Genomic DNA, 15568 nt, shown 5'->3' on the forward strand with positions numbered 1-15568 from the left:
AAAACCCCGAACCTACTCAACACAATATTCAACACTGACGATTTAACTTTATGTGCTCACACATTATAACATATTTAGCAACTGCATTTCACACAAGTTTAAGTTCAGTAACTTTGAAGTTTGCCAAGTAAAGTGCAAAAATTACTGGAATGCAAGCAGTACACCTTCAAGAGAAGCAATTCTTCTACTGATCTGCAATAATCAACTGTGTATTGAGGTTACTTTGTGCCAACTGCTATATTTTATTTTATTTTATTTTTTAAAGATTTTATTTATTTGACAGAGAGACAGCGAGAGCAGGAACACAAGCAGGGGGAGTGAGAGAGGGAGAAGCAGGCTTCCCGCAGAGCAGGGAGCCCGACGTGGGACTCGATCCCAGGACCGTGGGATCATGACCTGAACCGAAGGCAGACGCTTAATGACTGAGCCACCCAGGCGCCAACTGCTATATTTTAATAAAGTAACACGTTTAAATTTAAAACCACGGGCTGAATACTGATTGAAAAAAGGCAGTCTTATAAAGGATTAATACATAAGATATGTTAATTCAAAGTCAATTGTTTAACTCATTCAAAATAGAATTTATAGTTGATGAAATTACAATTTCAGAAGGACCAAACTATGGAGCTCTCATGCTGAGTAACATCAGAAAAATTTACTAAAAATAAACATGCACGCATTCAATATGTCATTTAATCCATACATTTTTAACTTCAAAAAGTATCCCCAAATTATCCTCTTCCATCTCAAATAATGTACATTAAAATATTTAATAATTCAATCCCATAAGGTACCAACACAAAAACACAAAACCAAATTTAAGATAGCTGAATACTGGCACTACTATAGGACACTTAGTAATACTAGTAAGCCAACACAAAGTAGAAACTGTAATTCATATTACCTAAGCAGCCATACTGAAAAATGTTTTCAGAAAATAAAGCAGTCTTTTTTTTTTTTTAAGATTTTATTTATTTTTATTTGAGAGAGAGAGAGATGGAGAGCATGAGTAGGTGGGAGGGGCAGCAGCAGAGGGAGAAGGAGACCCCCCCGCTGAGCAGGGGGCCTGCCATGGGGCTCCATCCCAGGACCCTGGGATCATGACCCCTGAGCCAAAGGCAGAGGCAGGCACCCAGGCGCCCCAAAGCAGTGTTTATTCTTAAAACTCACCATAATATACATTCTCTTGCAAATTAAAGATGCCTAGCGTTTTCTCTGAAATTTAAGAAATTTTTTTTCAAAACGTTTAGGTACATCACAGTTTGTCTCCCCACAACCAACCACTCAAAAGCCATCCAGTTTGGTGCTTCACCCAAGCCGCGAAACATTCGCAGGTTTCACCTTGGGGGGTAATGAGGAGGGTTTTCCAAGGATAAAAGTTCTACATGTTCAGCAGCACAAATCTCTCACATATGAACGCAGCTCAAATGGTATGAAACAAGTGTACTTCTCCTATTTTTTAAGTTATTAATCCCATAAAAACCTTGAAGGTGTTTACAATTTTAAAGCTGACTGCACATATTTGCAAGAAAACCATTAGGTTTTGATATTGATAGAAGTTTTGAAACATGCTTTAAAAACTTTATAATTTCATCAACTAAAATCTGAACTCACAAGAGGCACATTGGAAGAGACACGATACCAAACAGGAGCAATAACTACACAGCACGCATCTACCATGGGGAATGCCCAAGGATTCAACACAACCAACCAGGGGAAGCTATAAGCTCCTATCTGAACAATGATTCCACTAAAATAAAAAAGTAAAATGTCACAGCCCTAGCCCTTGCCTATCTCTCCACTTTCTCAATAGTATGAAAAGATTCTTAAAAGCCATGAGAGAAATCCTTAAGAATAATTAAGTGGTTCAGTTACAAACAATAATTTAAGAGCATTTCAAACTCACAACGACTTTTCCTTACAAAACAGGACAAATTTTACGAAAGAATATCCCACACCTGACCAACAGTAAGAATGTATGTAACCAAAATGGCAATATTAAAGTTTCCATTTAACCCATTAACCACACCTTAGAAATTTCAGTGTTAATAAATATTTCATTTAGTTTTTCAACTTGAATATTTCCACATGCTTCTTTTAAATTCTATGCACGGCCACTGAATATTTTCTTCGTAACGTCTTCTATCTCTAAGTTTAGAACACTTCTGAAATGTCACATCCCATTCCAATACTAAACCTGAGAACTGAGAATTAGGTTAAATGTACCTAATTTTTAAATTATGGGAGTAATAGATTTGAATTAATCTCCCTTAAATAAATGGCTCTATTACAACATATTAAGTCCTTCCTCACTTCACTGTTGACTTAATAAAATCCAAGTGTTCCACCTTGCCTCAACAGTAGCAAAACAGTTATTCTAAATAAAGTGATTGGCAAACACTCCAAAAAGCTGGAATCAAATTGCTTTGAAACTGAAACACACATGTATGCCGTATGAAGCAATTTTGAGGAAATAAAAAAAAGCACACCCCCATGGAAGAGCTTAAATCTATAAAATTTAAAAAACAAAACCTTTTTATCAAAGCCACAAATTATTTCCTGAACTGATCTGCCAAAGTCCAACACAAAATTTATATATACAATGAAGTTTGAGAATCTGCCGTGATTTAACTCTATGCTCTATTAGCTTAACCGAGAGCTTGAATAACAGATTAAGACGGCAAAGCCATTTTCTAAACCAAAATGTATCTGAGTATCTAAAAAGGTTTTACATCATCCCTAATGATATATCCAAGATCCACGATTAGGCCAAGTGTACACCTTTAAATTCATTTCAGTTCTGTTTGATATATGTGAAAGGGTCCACGCCAGATAAATTCATTACTTCTCTTCAGCACAGCACTGAAATTGTCAAGAGGCTCATCAAAACATTACTCCCAGGTTAATCAATTTCAGTTGTTACTTCATGTTAGCACCAAAATAAGCATTCACAAAAGAAAAGAAATTTTTAATAAAAAGAAAACCCCCAAGATAAAGATTAGAAAAATTTTAAAAAGAAAAAATTGTGAAAGGAAGCTCACCTGCAGTTAGGTGGAGGGTCTAAAGTGATGTCTGCCAGTTCCTTCTGAATCCTGGAATCAGGGAAGTGAGAGAGAAACACAAGAAACATGAAGGCGTTGGTAGCCTCCCACCGGTAATGCATAGGTCTGGCAGATAAACCTAACTGCCTGCCATGATAACTGGGTTCTACTGAGGGAGAAGGCAACTACACATCAAAAGCTTCAGGTCCGTAGTTAGAAAAAAACTTTTTTTCCCACAGGCAGTGAGCTGGCGGTGCGGGGTCTCCTGTTATTATCTAAAATGTTTCGGTTCCAGTCTTGCCTCGCACACTAAGGCAGTTGTATTTCTCGGGGTTTTCCATTTAGGAAATAAGTGTAAAGCTTCTGGCTTGCGGACTCGTTTCCTAAGTTGCATTAGAATGTGCCGGGACAGAGTCACTTCTGCGCTGCACGTATTCTCCCCTGGACGGAGAAACCCAAGCCGCCGCGCGGGTGGGAAGGGCGCGCCCCCCTAGTGTCCGCCCGGGTCACCCCTGGCACCTCGGATGCCCTCCGGGGCCGCCTCGACAGAGCGCCCCCCCCCCCACGCCGCCCCGCGTCCTCAGTGACGAAGCCAACATGGCCGCTCCCCGCGAGGCCCCTCGGGCCCTAACTGACCTGCCCGGCGTCGCGGGGTGCCGGCGCGGCGCAGGCCGCAAGGCCGACCGGTCCGCTCGGCCGCCCGGGCTCCCCGCCCCCAGCCCGCGCGCACCCGACGACTCGAGCGGCGCACGCCAGCCCCGCGGGTGAAGTTGCCGGCCAGGGGTGGGGAGAGCCCGCGCCGGGACGCTCGGCGACTCCCCCGCTCGCCTCCACCGCGCCCCGGGACCTCCAGCCCCCACGCCGCGCGCGGAGCCCTGGGCGCCAACACCCCCGCCCGCCCCTCCAGCGAGGCCGGACACCAGCAGGCGGCCCGCACAGGTGCACCCAGCCTCCGTCCCTCACAGCGCTCGGACTCTCGGCCCCCCTTTCCGGGCCTGCTTTTTCCTGGATATCCTCTAAATTCCCTGGGGTCTGCCCCCTTCCTTCTCCATCCCACCAGGCACACAGAGCCCGGGACACCCGCCACTCCGCCCGGTTGTCTATCTCCGCACCAACCCACGACTTCACAAAGAGCCCCATCCCCCACTCCTAGGCCGACGCCACCAGGCAGTTCACACCAAGCCCTGGCCTTTGTCTTCTGCTTACCTAGGCGCTTAGAGCATCAATTAATAAGACAAAGTTTGAGGCCTTTAAGCCTCTTCCATCTACTAAATGGTGTCTTCTATTTTTATAACCTTTCTTGCTCCTATCACATAAAACCCTAAAGGGCTATGTTACAACTTAAAAATTCTCACGGAGGTAGTACGGGAGTAAAAACTAAACACCCACATTCTAAAGGCAATCAGAATCACAATGGATGCTTTTCTCTCTCCAAAGGTTCTCTGAGGGTGGGAAGACAGGCTGGGTAGATGCAATGGGGAGTAGGTTTTAGAAGGCACTGTTTTTTCCATGTGTAAGTAGAGAGAAATTAAGGGTGGTTATTGGGGAAGTTCTTTAAACCTTCCTATTGGAGGACACTTCCTGTCCCCCACAAATCTGGTCAGCTTTAGAAAGGGGTTCGCTTACAGTTTTTAAGACCTCTACTTAACTGTGTCCTGCTAAATCCTTTTGCTACCAAGAAGCGTTTCAGTTCTGAGACATTCCCAAACACCGGTGCTGCTGTTTGACTCATTATTGTATGTTAGACTAAAAGTCTGGAATCCTGGTTTCCTGATTATCTGTATGTTAGAATGACTGTACCTTAAGACCTATGTACATAGGCAAAAATATCCTCCACCTGAGCCCAACTTGTATAAAAATACATATAGACTTCATTTCTGCCAATCCAACCTCTACGATATGTACTGAAAAGGTAGTTACTTCTTTAATACCTAAAAAGTATAATACCAGTTTTAACCACTTCATCTCGACAATGAACATTTGCACCATTTCCATAATACTGACAAAAGATTTGTAAAAGTAACTCATACATGTTTCACAGAGTAATTCTTGTCCAGACCACTCTCAATGGGGGCTTTTCCTCTATCCATGGACTAGAAACGAGACCACTTTCCAATATGTAGTTAAGTAACTTTATGTCTACCAATTCAGGCTTCTTTTTTATTCTATCTCCTGGTATATGTGCCCCTTCCAAGTCTACGAGCACCAGTCAGCTTCCAAGTCAATGTATTTCAGAGAGCAGCTTTAATAGGGTCCCACTAACATTAATTTCCCCCTTATTCTCTCCTGGACGCTGCCCCTCTCCTTCACTATTAACCTGAGCTATGCTTTAAGACTAACAGCCACTCTTTCAACAACAGCTAAAACTGATGTTAACTTCATACGTAAAATTACCCTTTGTAGCTTCCCACCTTTCATTTTTTGTACACCTACTTTTTCCCAGGAATTTCCAAGTATGTTTTTAAACTTCCTTACCATAAATGGACAAATAGTGTCTAATGAAAAATCCCCTCAGTAATTGCTGGCATAAAGGAGACTATTTTATATTTGACACCTGTGCTTTTACCCTCAAGTATATTCATGTGCACCAGTGATATCCTGGTGCACGAAGAATACTAATAACCTAAAGCAAATATCCTGCCTTACTCAGGTCAGGCCAAAAGCTGTTCCAGCATGGATCAGGGAGCACAGGTACTGCAGGTTGGGGTGGGGAGGAGTAGGGAGTTGTAGAGATTAAGGAAAGCCCCATTCAATGTGGGCAGGGGAGATGCCAGGTTCTAAAAAAACGAGCACAGGACTAATCAATGAGGGCCAGTTTGGATTTCCAGGAAGCTGAGATGCCATCAAACCACCCCTCCAAAAATAAGAACAATCTTGCTAAGGCATCTTGCCATTTAACTCTAAACCTCTACAGTATTTAAAATAAGCTAACGTCACTCTCATCCCCCCCATGGTTAGGTCACCAAAGCACTTTACCAACTTTTCAAATTTCTGGGAGAATGACAGAACAAACTTTCACTCTGAGTTCCAGGCTCACTACTCAGTGGAGACTAAAGACTCACATTCCATTTTATTTTACGTTTCTTTAAAAAAAAGATACCCCTATTTAACCCACCATTTGTATTCCTTACTATCTTTCTGGTTTGCCACTTTAAAGTTTAATGACTGTCCACCTGAGAGCAGCAGGATTTACGAAAGGGCAGGGGGGTTCCCAGGAATCTGCTATAGATTTTAAGGGTCATGGAGATCAAAGAATATTACTGAAGGATGCTCAAGGTAAAAAAGTAGTTTCTTCCAGAGACATAAGAGGAAAACAGTAAAGAAAAAGAGCCACTGTTTGAATTCAGCTTGGAAAAATAATAAAAAATTTTTACAGCATATGAGGATGTATCATGAAAAAAATGAGTCTCCCTGGAATTTGGCAAAATTGAAGCTTTTAAAGAGAAAAAAAAGAATCCCCCAAATAACCTAGAATACCCATTTTACATTATCAATTCATTTGCCTCAACTCTCCAAATCAGAAGAATCTCTTTAAGTTCCATCTGAAAATATGTTTTCACTTATTAAATTTTTTACCCCACTAATAGAAGACTTATTCCTTACGCAGTTTGTGGAGAAAGTTCCACTCAAAAAAAGATCATAGTGCAACAGGTGAGGAGGAAGCAAGATGGTAATAGGATTCATTTTGATAGTTGTCTGGGCAGGTATTAGTAATTAAGTGGGATGACAGCCTTGAGAAGGGTCACAAGCTAGTGATTAATAGGACAAGTAATTTGAAATCAGATTTGGGGGTCACTAATAAAAGTAATGAGGATTCTTACAAACTTCACCAAGAAATGAGAGGCAAGCCACAACAGCTGCACGTGGACGATTAAAAGGAAAAAAAAAACAGAAGCAAGAGACTAAAATAATTAAAGCTTCCAAGGCCCTTTTTTCATTTTTAACAACACGCAAACCATGAGGAGCATTCAAGCTACCCCTCATTGGGAGGCAGACGAAATGCAACAAGAGGTAGTTCGGAAAATAGGAAGCCTAGGGGGTTGGGGGTGAAGTACGGTACCTCTTGGCGCTGGTAGAGAGGAGTTTGGAGTTTTTGCTCATGCTGACTTTACTCTCCTTCTTCTTGGGGGTGTTTGTTTCTTTCTCGGTTTGCTGGTTGGAGGACGAAGATGAGGAGGAGCTGGTGCTGGCCCTCGAATCGTCATCCGACATAGCGAACCCCCCACCCCACCCCGCAAACAGCCCCTGCAGGGGGAGGGAAACAAAACAGAAACACACAGACCATGCAGTCAGTGTAAATAAGGAACTCGGGTGCTGTCAGGAGGGCTTTGGCCAGGGGTGCACCCGGTCGCCCACCGCCCTCCACTCGCTTTTCAAAGTCTTCAGGCCCATTAAGGCTTTAGTAAATCCGACGCGGCTTGCTTATTTTTGGCCCCAAGTGGGGAACGCGGTGGGAAAACGATCGGGATCACAGCGAGCGCCCCCCCCTGCGCCCCCCGGGGCTCCCCTCGGGGCAGGCAGAGGAGAAGCCGAGCAGGCGGGGGCGGGGAGCGCCTCGGCTGGGCAAAGAGGGAAGGTCCCGGCTGTGTGCCGGCCTCGGGGCTGTTTCAGTCGGCTTTCCGGGGGTCGCGGGGGGCCAGTGGCCAGGGCGAGACAGCGGGGACCAGGAGTGGAGTTTGGCGAGGTCGGGAGAGAGGAGGGGAGGAGAGGAGTAAGAGAGGAAGCCGAAACGGGGGGACGGAGGCGGGGAGCGGGTGCCCTGGTGGGGGAAGGGAGAGGCCGGCGGGGGGGGAAGGGGCGACGAGGCCCGAGGCCCCCCCCGCAGCGCCGCGCCCCGACGCCTCTCCCCGCAGGCCTGTGGTCGGCCGCCCGGCTCAGGGCGGCGCGGCTGGGGCGGGGGTCCCGAGCACACGCCCGACTGCCACCCCTAGTGGGGGTGGGGCGAGGGTGCGGGTGGGGGGGGCTCGGCCTCCACAGCGGAGGAATAACAATGAGCCCTTCCGCCCGGGAGGGGTTAATCCCCGCGGGCCCCCGCCCCGGGGGGAAACGGGGCTCCCCCGCCTCCCCCTCCCCCGCTCCCGGCCCCCTCAGCGGCCAGTGTGGGGCTCCCGGGGCAGCGCTGACAGTTCAAGCCACAATGCCCCCCCCACTCCCGACGCGGGCGGCCCCCGCACCCCACGCGGCCCGGGGTCCCTACCCATCCCCCGCGGGCGGGCCCCGGACCCCTGGGGCCCCTCAGCCCCTCTCCGCGCCCCCCCCCAGCCCCGTGCCGGGCGGTCCGGGAGGCGCGGGTCGGGGGAGGCGGCGAGGGGTGTCCCCGAGGCCAGGCGACGCGGCCGGGGGGCGGCGGGCGGCGGGGGGGATCCCCGTACCTCTCTTTGTGTCTGGCTCCTCCGTGCCGCCGCGGCGGCTGCTGCTGCGGCTGCGGCTGGGCCTGGCCACTCGTGTCTCTCTCTCGCTGGGAGAGAAGCGGAAGTGCAGCAACAGCAACTATTAAACAGGCAATGGCTTCCCCCAGCCACACACGCTCGCACACACACTCCTCCTCCTCCTCCTCTTCGCCCTCACCCCTCCCCCACCCGGCCCGGTCCCACCCACCCGCGCTCCCCTCCCCCTGCACACCTCCGGGGGGGGCGCGAGGAGGACACAGGGGACCCCGGGAAGCCCTGCCCCCTTCCCACCCACTCCCCCACCCCAGCGCCGCCGCGGGACGCCAGGGAAGGGGGCGAGGGGTGAGAATTTTCTCTCAAGTGGTTTGGGGACCTGGATCCTGGGCTGGAGAGGGGAAGCCGTTCCGAGCTGGGGGGCGCTGGGAGCGATAGGAACTGTATGGAATAGGGCGGTCACGGGAGGAAGTTCTTTGCAATAAGGGCTTTTGGAAAGGGGGGGGGTGACAAATTGGTGGGGAAGGTAGTAATTTGGTGGGAAGGACTTTGGACTAGAGAATGCGGTGGAAACTCCCCCTAAAAAGTGATCAGTTTAAGGGGAAAAAAGAAATCCCACAACAGGGTTTCCCTTTGAGCTGACACTGGCTTCTCCCTCTAGCAATTTACCTGCTAAGAGCAGAGGTCGGTCTAGGCACGCCTGTGAGAAAAATCTCAAAGTAGTTTTCTGCTCAGGCACGTGCAATTTTACAATTTTAGATTCTTTTAGTCACTTTTTATAAAAAGTGGTGGTGTTTTATGAAAGTGATACAAAGGATTCGTGACAGGTAAAACCAACGTGTAGCAGGCTTACAAATGTGAGAAATCACTGGGAAAAAGCCCTTTGCTACTGAATTTGACTGGATTTAGAATTCTGGGTGTCAGTTTATTTATTTATTTATTTATTTATAGTTTAGTTTACTTTAAATAGAAAGTTGGATTTTTGGAAATTAGATCAAAAGTTTTGGGACTCTGGAAACTGCTTCAACAATAATATAAATGCTATTCAAATAATCTTAATATTTTTAGAATAATCACTCAGTAATTCTTATGAATTGTTCCTTGTTTAGCATTTTTACCAAGGTTAAGATTAAGCCATCAAAAAAAGAGGTTAATGCATCAAATTATGATTTAGTTTCTCACTTGTCATTTCAGTTGAAGGAAACTGAAGGTATATGTGCAATGCCACATATACAGGGTCTGGTACATTAAGGAGACTGTGAGTCAGATTTCCACGGCCCACTCTAAATTATCTCATTCAAATTGCCATCCTTTTCCATGGCAACAGTGGCTTCAGTTACCATAGGGCAACACAACAGGTGTAAAGCTTATGGCAAATCCACTAACTGGGAAAACAAGCACTCTTACCACCACCTGAACCCCTTCTAGCCTCAATATTGAAACTCCAACTTTATCAGGACTCATAAAGTAATTGTGCATGCTTACCAGGAAACCTGTATCTACCAGGAATTGTCATAGACTCAAGAAGTCCAAAAGCTGGGAAAAACTTTATAGGTCTTCATTTCAGCCTCCAGCCTCCTACCTTTAGACAGAGCTATCCCTCAGTCAATGTATAGAAATTTTGAAAGATCCCCATACTAATGTTTGGTTTCAGGAGTCCTGAAAGAGTATATATATATATATTTAAAAGACATTCCCTGCTGTATGTTATTTGAAAACATCAACCAAAAAAATCTCTCTAAAACCAGGTTGTAGGGCACCTGGGTGGCTCAGCTGGTTACGCGTCAGGATGCCAGGGTCCTGGGATAGAGCCCATGACTGGCTCCCTGCTCAGCAGGGAGCCTGCTTCTCCCTCTTTCTCTGCCTGCCACTCCCCCTGCTTATGCGCTCTCTCTGTGTTAAATAAATAAAATCTTAAAAAAAAAAAACAGTTTGTATATTTTTTCTGCTTCTGATGAAAAATACATAAATTCAAGAGAAAACAATAAGCAAATATGAAATAAACTGAGTTGGGATGAAAATAAAGTTATTAAAATTGAGATTTCCTCTTAGAAAAATTTGAGTTTCTGATACTTTACATGTACACACTATGAGTACACCCAGTAAAAAATCATATATGTATAAAGAAGAGAGCTGTCAGAGAACACAGGAAAATGATAGGTTTGATTTGCTGATATGACTAGGATGGTGGGTGAATTTTTTTTTTTTAATTTTGGTTTACATATTCGTATACTTGGATACTAAATATAATAATATTTAAAGAAAAAACAAACACCTGAACATGGTAGTTTGTGTTGCATTGTTGATGCTTGGATTGGATCTGTCCCTGAGGAAATAAATCATGTAGTTGAAGGGTTCCCCCTCTGTAAGAAAAGTGTTTTCCCAACCACCAGTCTAGAAGGATAGTAGCCCTTTTTTGTGTACTGGTCCTTATCTCTAACCCTGGTTAGTGCTTTATGGTTTGAGAATGACTTCCTGAGGGGGAATAAAAACCTTAAAATGTTTAGAAAAGAATTCACTGCTCTCAAAAGACTAATCGTTACATCAGATTATTTTAAATATACAGTGGTCTCAGTTATAAAAAACTAAAAATTCATTTGCAACCTTCCAATTTTACTTACTAGCTACAAGGCCTAAGGAGTTAAATTGACCTCCCTGAGCCTCAGTTTCCTCGTCTATAAAGGGCAAGACTACCTGTGCTGTACTGACTGGCAGAGTTGTTAGAAGAATCAAATGTGGCTCTATAATAAAGATGGTTTGTTAACTGTTATGCAAAGTAAATTATTAATAATCCCACCCTGATACTAATTCTCAGGAATTTTGTTAGGACATGGAGACTTTATGACTTAGAATTGATGACAAAAATAAAAAACCTCCTATGAGAGTCAAGGAACCATAGAATTTTATTTACTAGAAGGGGCCTAAGATATATTCAAGATCAAATGCCTAGTGTTATAGATGAAGAAATTAAGGCAAAGAAAGCCTGTATGTCTTGTTCAAGGTCATGCAGTAAGTTGATGGCAAAATTGTGGCTACGGATCATGCTGCCTAAGGATGATATGGGAGGTGGAAGAGGGGGAAGCCTCAATTACATTAAAAAATATGTATTAAGGCGCACCTGGGTGGCTCAGTAGGTTCTGAGCCTGCTTCTGCCTCTCCCTTTGCTTCTGCCTCTCCCTCTGCCACTCCCCCTACTTGTGCTCTCTCACTCTCTCTCTCTCAAAATAAATTAACAAATAAAATCTTTTTAAAAATGTATTAAATATAAAAGAGCTCTAGGGGTGCTTGGCTGGCTCTGTCGGTGGAGCAAGCGATTCTTGATCTCAGGGTTGTAGGTTCGAGCCCCACATTGGGTGTAGAGATTACTCAAAAATAAAATCTTTTTAAAAACTGGATAATATTTTCAAGAATATATTAACAGTTGGGCTCCTGGATGGCTCAGTCGGTTAAGCATCTGCCTTAGGCTCAGGTCATGATCCCAGCATCTGGCTCCCTGCTCAGCGGGAGCCTGCTTCTCCCTCTCACTCTGCCTGCCGCTCCCCCTGCTTGTGCTCTTCTGCTCTCTCTCTGTCAAATAAATAAATAAAATCTTAAAAAAAAAAACATATTAACAATCAAGACAGATGGGAAAGTGAAAAAATGGAAGCAAGTTAAAGGAATCACTACTTTTACAGCATTTACTTAAAACAATGACCACTACTGAAGTTCCCTACTCCCCATTCTGAGAATAATCATCATTGTTTATTTATTTCATTTTTATGGATATATTTTAAATAGGTCATACATTCTCACGCTATATTATTTCAAAGAAATCAAAAGGTATGCCAGGAAAATATCCCTCTGCCCCTCCCCCAACTCTGCGGTCAGCTATGTTTGCACAGGCAAATGCATACATATACATTGGATGCTTCGATAGGAATGCTCAATTTACATTTAAAAGATGCATCCAGTCACAGAAGCCCAAGTGATGTAACACTGATATTTCTGAGCTTTGAGAAAGTGGGCTTCAGTTTTTACTAATACCTATTCCTGATTCTCAGAATAATCCAACTCTTTTCTTCAAGCCACCTTTACAGTATCAAGTACTTTTAAGTAGAAGCACTTGAAGATCAAGGTGCTGACTGATCCCTAGTAGGTGAAATGATATAGTTGATTCAGAAGAAAGAGACCCTGTCTAACTTTTGAGCACTCCGATTTTTGGCTTGTTGCTTACACTGAACTTCAAGTGTTTCATAAAGGCAACTGTTCTCTTTGGCCAATTTCACATGTAAAGCGCTGTCAAGCAAATTAACACTTGTTAATATGGGTTTTTAAACTTGCCTTATGGCTGGATAGAAAGGATTTCCTTTGTCTGTCAAAAGAAAAAAAAATCTTATATTAGGAATTTAAAAAGAATTCCTATAAAGCCTTTCTGAAAATATGGACTCACTGCAGATTTCAGTCCACTTGATTTATTTTATGATGCTCCTTTGCCTGAAAAATGCATTCCTTATACAGAAAGATAAGGAAGGTTTGCAAAGAAGGGTCAATTCCATGAAGCCTAATGAGATCTAGGGCTTTTATCTTCAATTCAGGTCGTTTTTCTGTAGGCCTTTTTTAAAAAAACACTGATCCCTTTGAAGGACCCTAAGCATTGTTAGACTTTAGTGGTCCTGAATTTCGCTATCACAGGAAGATAGGACAGAGCTAAATTATTTTTTTCTACCACATGGAGGCATTGAACAACCATGTGATTTTCAAAATTTACCAAGACTTGATAAGAGTCTAGTGCTTTCTCAGGCAAGGGCAAAAAGGTTTGTTTGATATTGACAAATGGATAGTGTTTAGTAGGAAAGCATTCTCTCAATTTATAATTTAGCATCTCCTTTGTAGAGCCTATTCGCTAAACAAACTAGCCTTCTTCAACCTTCTTTACACTGATAACATAAGGACTATATTGAAACATACTGGAATGCAATTCAAACAGTTTTGGTTCATTAACCTCTAAAACCTTTTTTTAAACTTAACACTTTTGCAGTTTTCTAAAATTTGGGAGGAATGAAATAGTAGGGAAAATTACTTTTATTTCACGCTCTAAATTATCTATTGTGAAACTTTTTAAACACCACTTTCCCCACAGTTCCATGGTGTGGCAAACCTATAGTCAAGGAATCAGGTTTTGAATCCAAAATTTACCTCAATAACTGCAAAACCCCAGAAACAATAGGCAGCAAAGATACCAATCTTGACTTGCTGAGCATACATGACGAGTTCTGTCTTTACAGGGGACAGTACTCATGTCTCAGCCACAAATCAATTAATCAACAAACATTTATTAATTGCCCCCATGTGTGCTAAGCACAGCACTAGGTGTCTCAGCAGATGTAAAGAAGTCTAAGAGGTACGCTCTGGCCTCCAGCAAGAGCCAGAGAAGAAGGGATTATAGCTAAGCCTAGAAGGACAAGTAGGACTTGAGAAGATAGAAAGGCATTTCCTGAGATGGAAATGACATTTTTTTAAAAAGATTTTATTTATTTATTAGTGAGAGAGAGAGAGAGAGAGAGATCACGAGCAGGGGGAAAGGTAAAGGGAGAAGCAGACTCCCCGCTGAGCAGGGAGCCCGATGCGGGACTCATCCCAGGACCCTGGGATCATGACCTGAGCCGAAGGCAGACGCTTAACGGGCTGAGCCACCGAGGGGCCCTGGAAATGACATTTTAAGAGATAGGGAAAAATCAGACAGACTCAAAGTATTTTATTATTAAAATATAAATACATATAAAGTAGAAAATACTTTATTATTAAAAACTAAAATAATGAAACCGGACTTTATTCTTCAGAAATGTCACTGGCATGAAGGACAAAGAAGAACGAGATTTCAGATTAAAGGGACCTACAGAAGCATGAGAGCTAAATGTAATATATGATCCTGGACCAGATCCTGTACAGGATGGCGGGAAAAGGCAGTGTAAAGACAGAATTGGGTCTGTAAAAGTCTGTAAAATTCTGTCTTGTAAAAGACAGAATTGGGTCAATTGAAAAAGATTAGAGTATGGAATTTAGATAAAAGTGTTGTATGGATGTTAAATTTCCTGAAGTTGATAACTATACTGAGGATATTCTTGTTTTTAGGAAACACACGCTGTAACATTAAGGGGGAAAGAGGCATGATGTCTGTAAGCTATGTTTACATAGTTGAAGAAATTAACAATGTGCTTTGGGGGTGGGTGCGGGGAGAGAGAGAGAGAGGGAAGGAACAAAACCAAGGTGTCAAAATGTTACAAATTGGTGAATCTGGGTAAAGGGTGTATGGGTGTTCTCTGTATTACTCCTATGATTTTCCTTTCAATTTGGAGAAACAAAAAAGTGCTTCTGTCAGGGGGAATGAAATGCAGGGGGATGAAGAAGAGATTACTAACGCATTTCATATCTCTATATTGTTTCACTTCTTAAAATAAGTGTGTATTCCTTTAGTGAGTTTTAAATCGAACCGCTAAATCGTTAAAAGAACAAAAAGATATATGGAGGCAGAAAACCCAAGAAGTGACTGGGGAGCCCACCAATAGGCTAATTTGGTTGAAGGACTCAGAAAAGTGAGTACCTTGAGTTTGCAGAGGGACTTCATGGAGAGCTAAGAAGCCTGGATTTCATTATAGGATGAAAGGTACCAGGGAAAGACCTTAGAGGCATTTTAGCTTCAGGGGTATTTTAAGAAGATTAGTTTGATAGAAAAGGCAGAAAGGAGAGAAAAGAGTCAGGAAACCAGAAGGAGGCCATTGAAGAGTACACGGGTAGGGAAGCAGTTCCTAATTCCCAATTCTCTGCGCTTGTTTTCATTAATCGCAGTTTAATGCTGAAGCTCTGGGAATTTCAGTCCTTCGACAGCAGAGACTATGTCTGCTTAGAACTATTTAGAACAATGCTTGGCACTTAGTAGGCAAGCAATACAAAATTAAGATAGGGAGTGAAAACCATCCTTGTCCTTCAGAATAGTGATTTCCCTTTTCCCATCTCCTGTGATGTTCCGTCGTTCAGAAATGTATGATTTCACCACCCAGCGGTGGACAAGGGGCATGTGGAGTCTGTGGTGCTGTTCCCAAGGGAAGCACAAGTGACCCCAGGGCAGGGCGTGAACTCACCCCCCCCAGCCCCCCAGCATGGAAA

General features: G+C 43.8%; 2 protein-coding genes across 3 annotated transcripts in view; one reads left to right on the plus strand and one right to left on the minus strand.

Annotated features, from left to right (window-relative positions):
• The window catches only part of UBE2E1 (ubiquitin conjugating enzyme E2 E1), a 79477-nt gene extending 70865 nt beyond the window's left edge, over positions 1 to 8612 (minus strand). The window contains exons 1-3 of one of the 2 annotated variants that reach the window (XM_027582469.2): positions 8414 to 8611; positions 7102 to 7286; positions 3042 to 3092 (exon numbers count right to left, since the gene is read on the minus strand). In XM_027582469.2, coding sequence (XP_027438270.1) covers positions 3042 to 3092; positions 7102 to 7253 — 203 coding nt within the window. In that variant the 5' untranslated portion in view covers positions 7254 to 7286; positions 8414 to 8611. Of the gene's footprint in view, positions 1 to 3041; positions 3093 to 7101; positions 7287 to 8413 lie in introns of both variants that reach the window. The other variant, XM_027582470.2, reaches the window with a different exon arrangement.
• LOC113916009 (translation initiation factor IF-2-like) lies at positions 8032 to 8538 on the plus strand. Its single transcript, XM_027581871.1, has one exon. It carries the CDS (start codon positions 8032 to 8034, stop codon positions 8536 to 8538), a length of 507 nt encoding a protein of 168 aa, XP_027437672.1.
• Positions 8613 to 15568: the final 6956 nt, after the last annotated feature.

Source organism: Zalophus californianus, chromosome 1 (assembly GCF_009762305.2).
Source record: "Zalophus californianus isolate mZalCal1 chromosome 1, mZalCal1.pri.v2, whole genome shotgun sequence".
In the NCBI taxonomy this organism is placed as follows: domain Eukaryota; kingdom Metazoa; phylum Chordata; class Mammalia; order Carnivora; family Otariidae; genus Zalophus; species Zalophus californianus.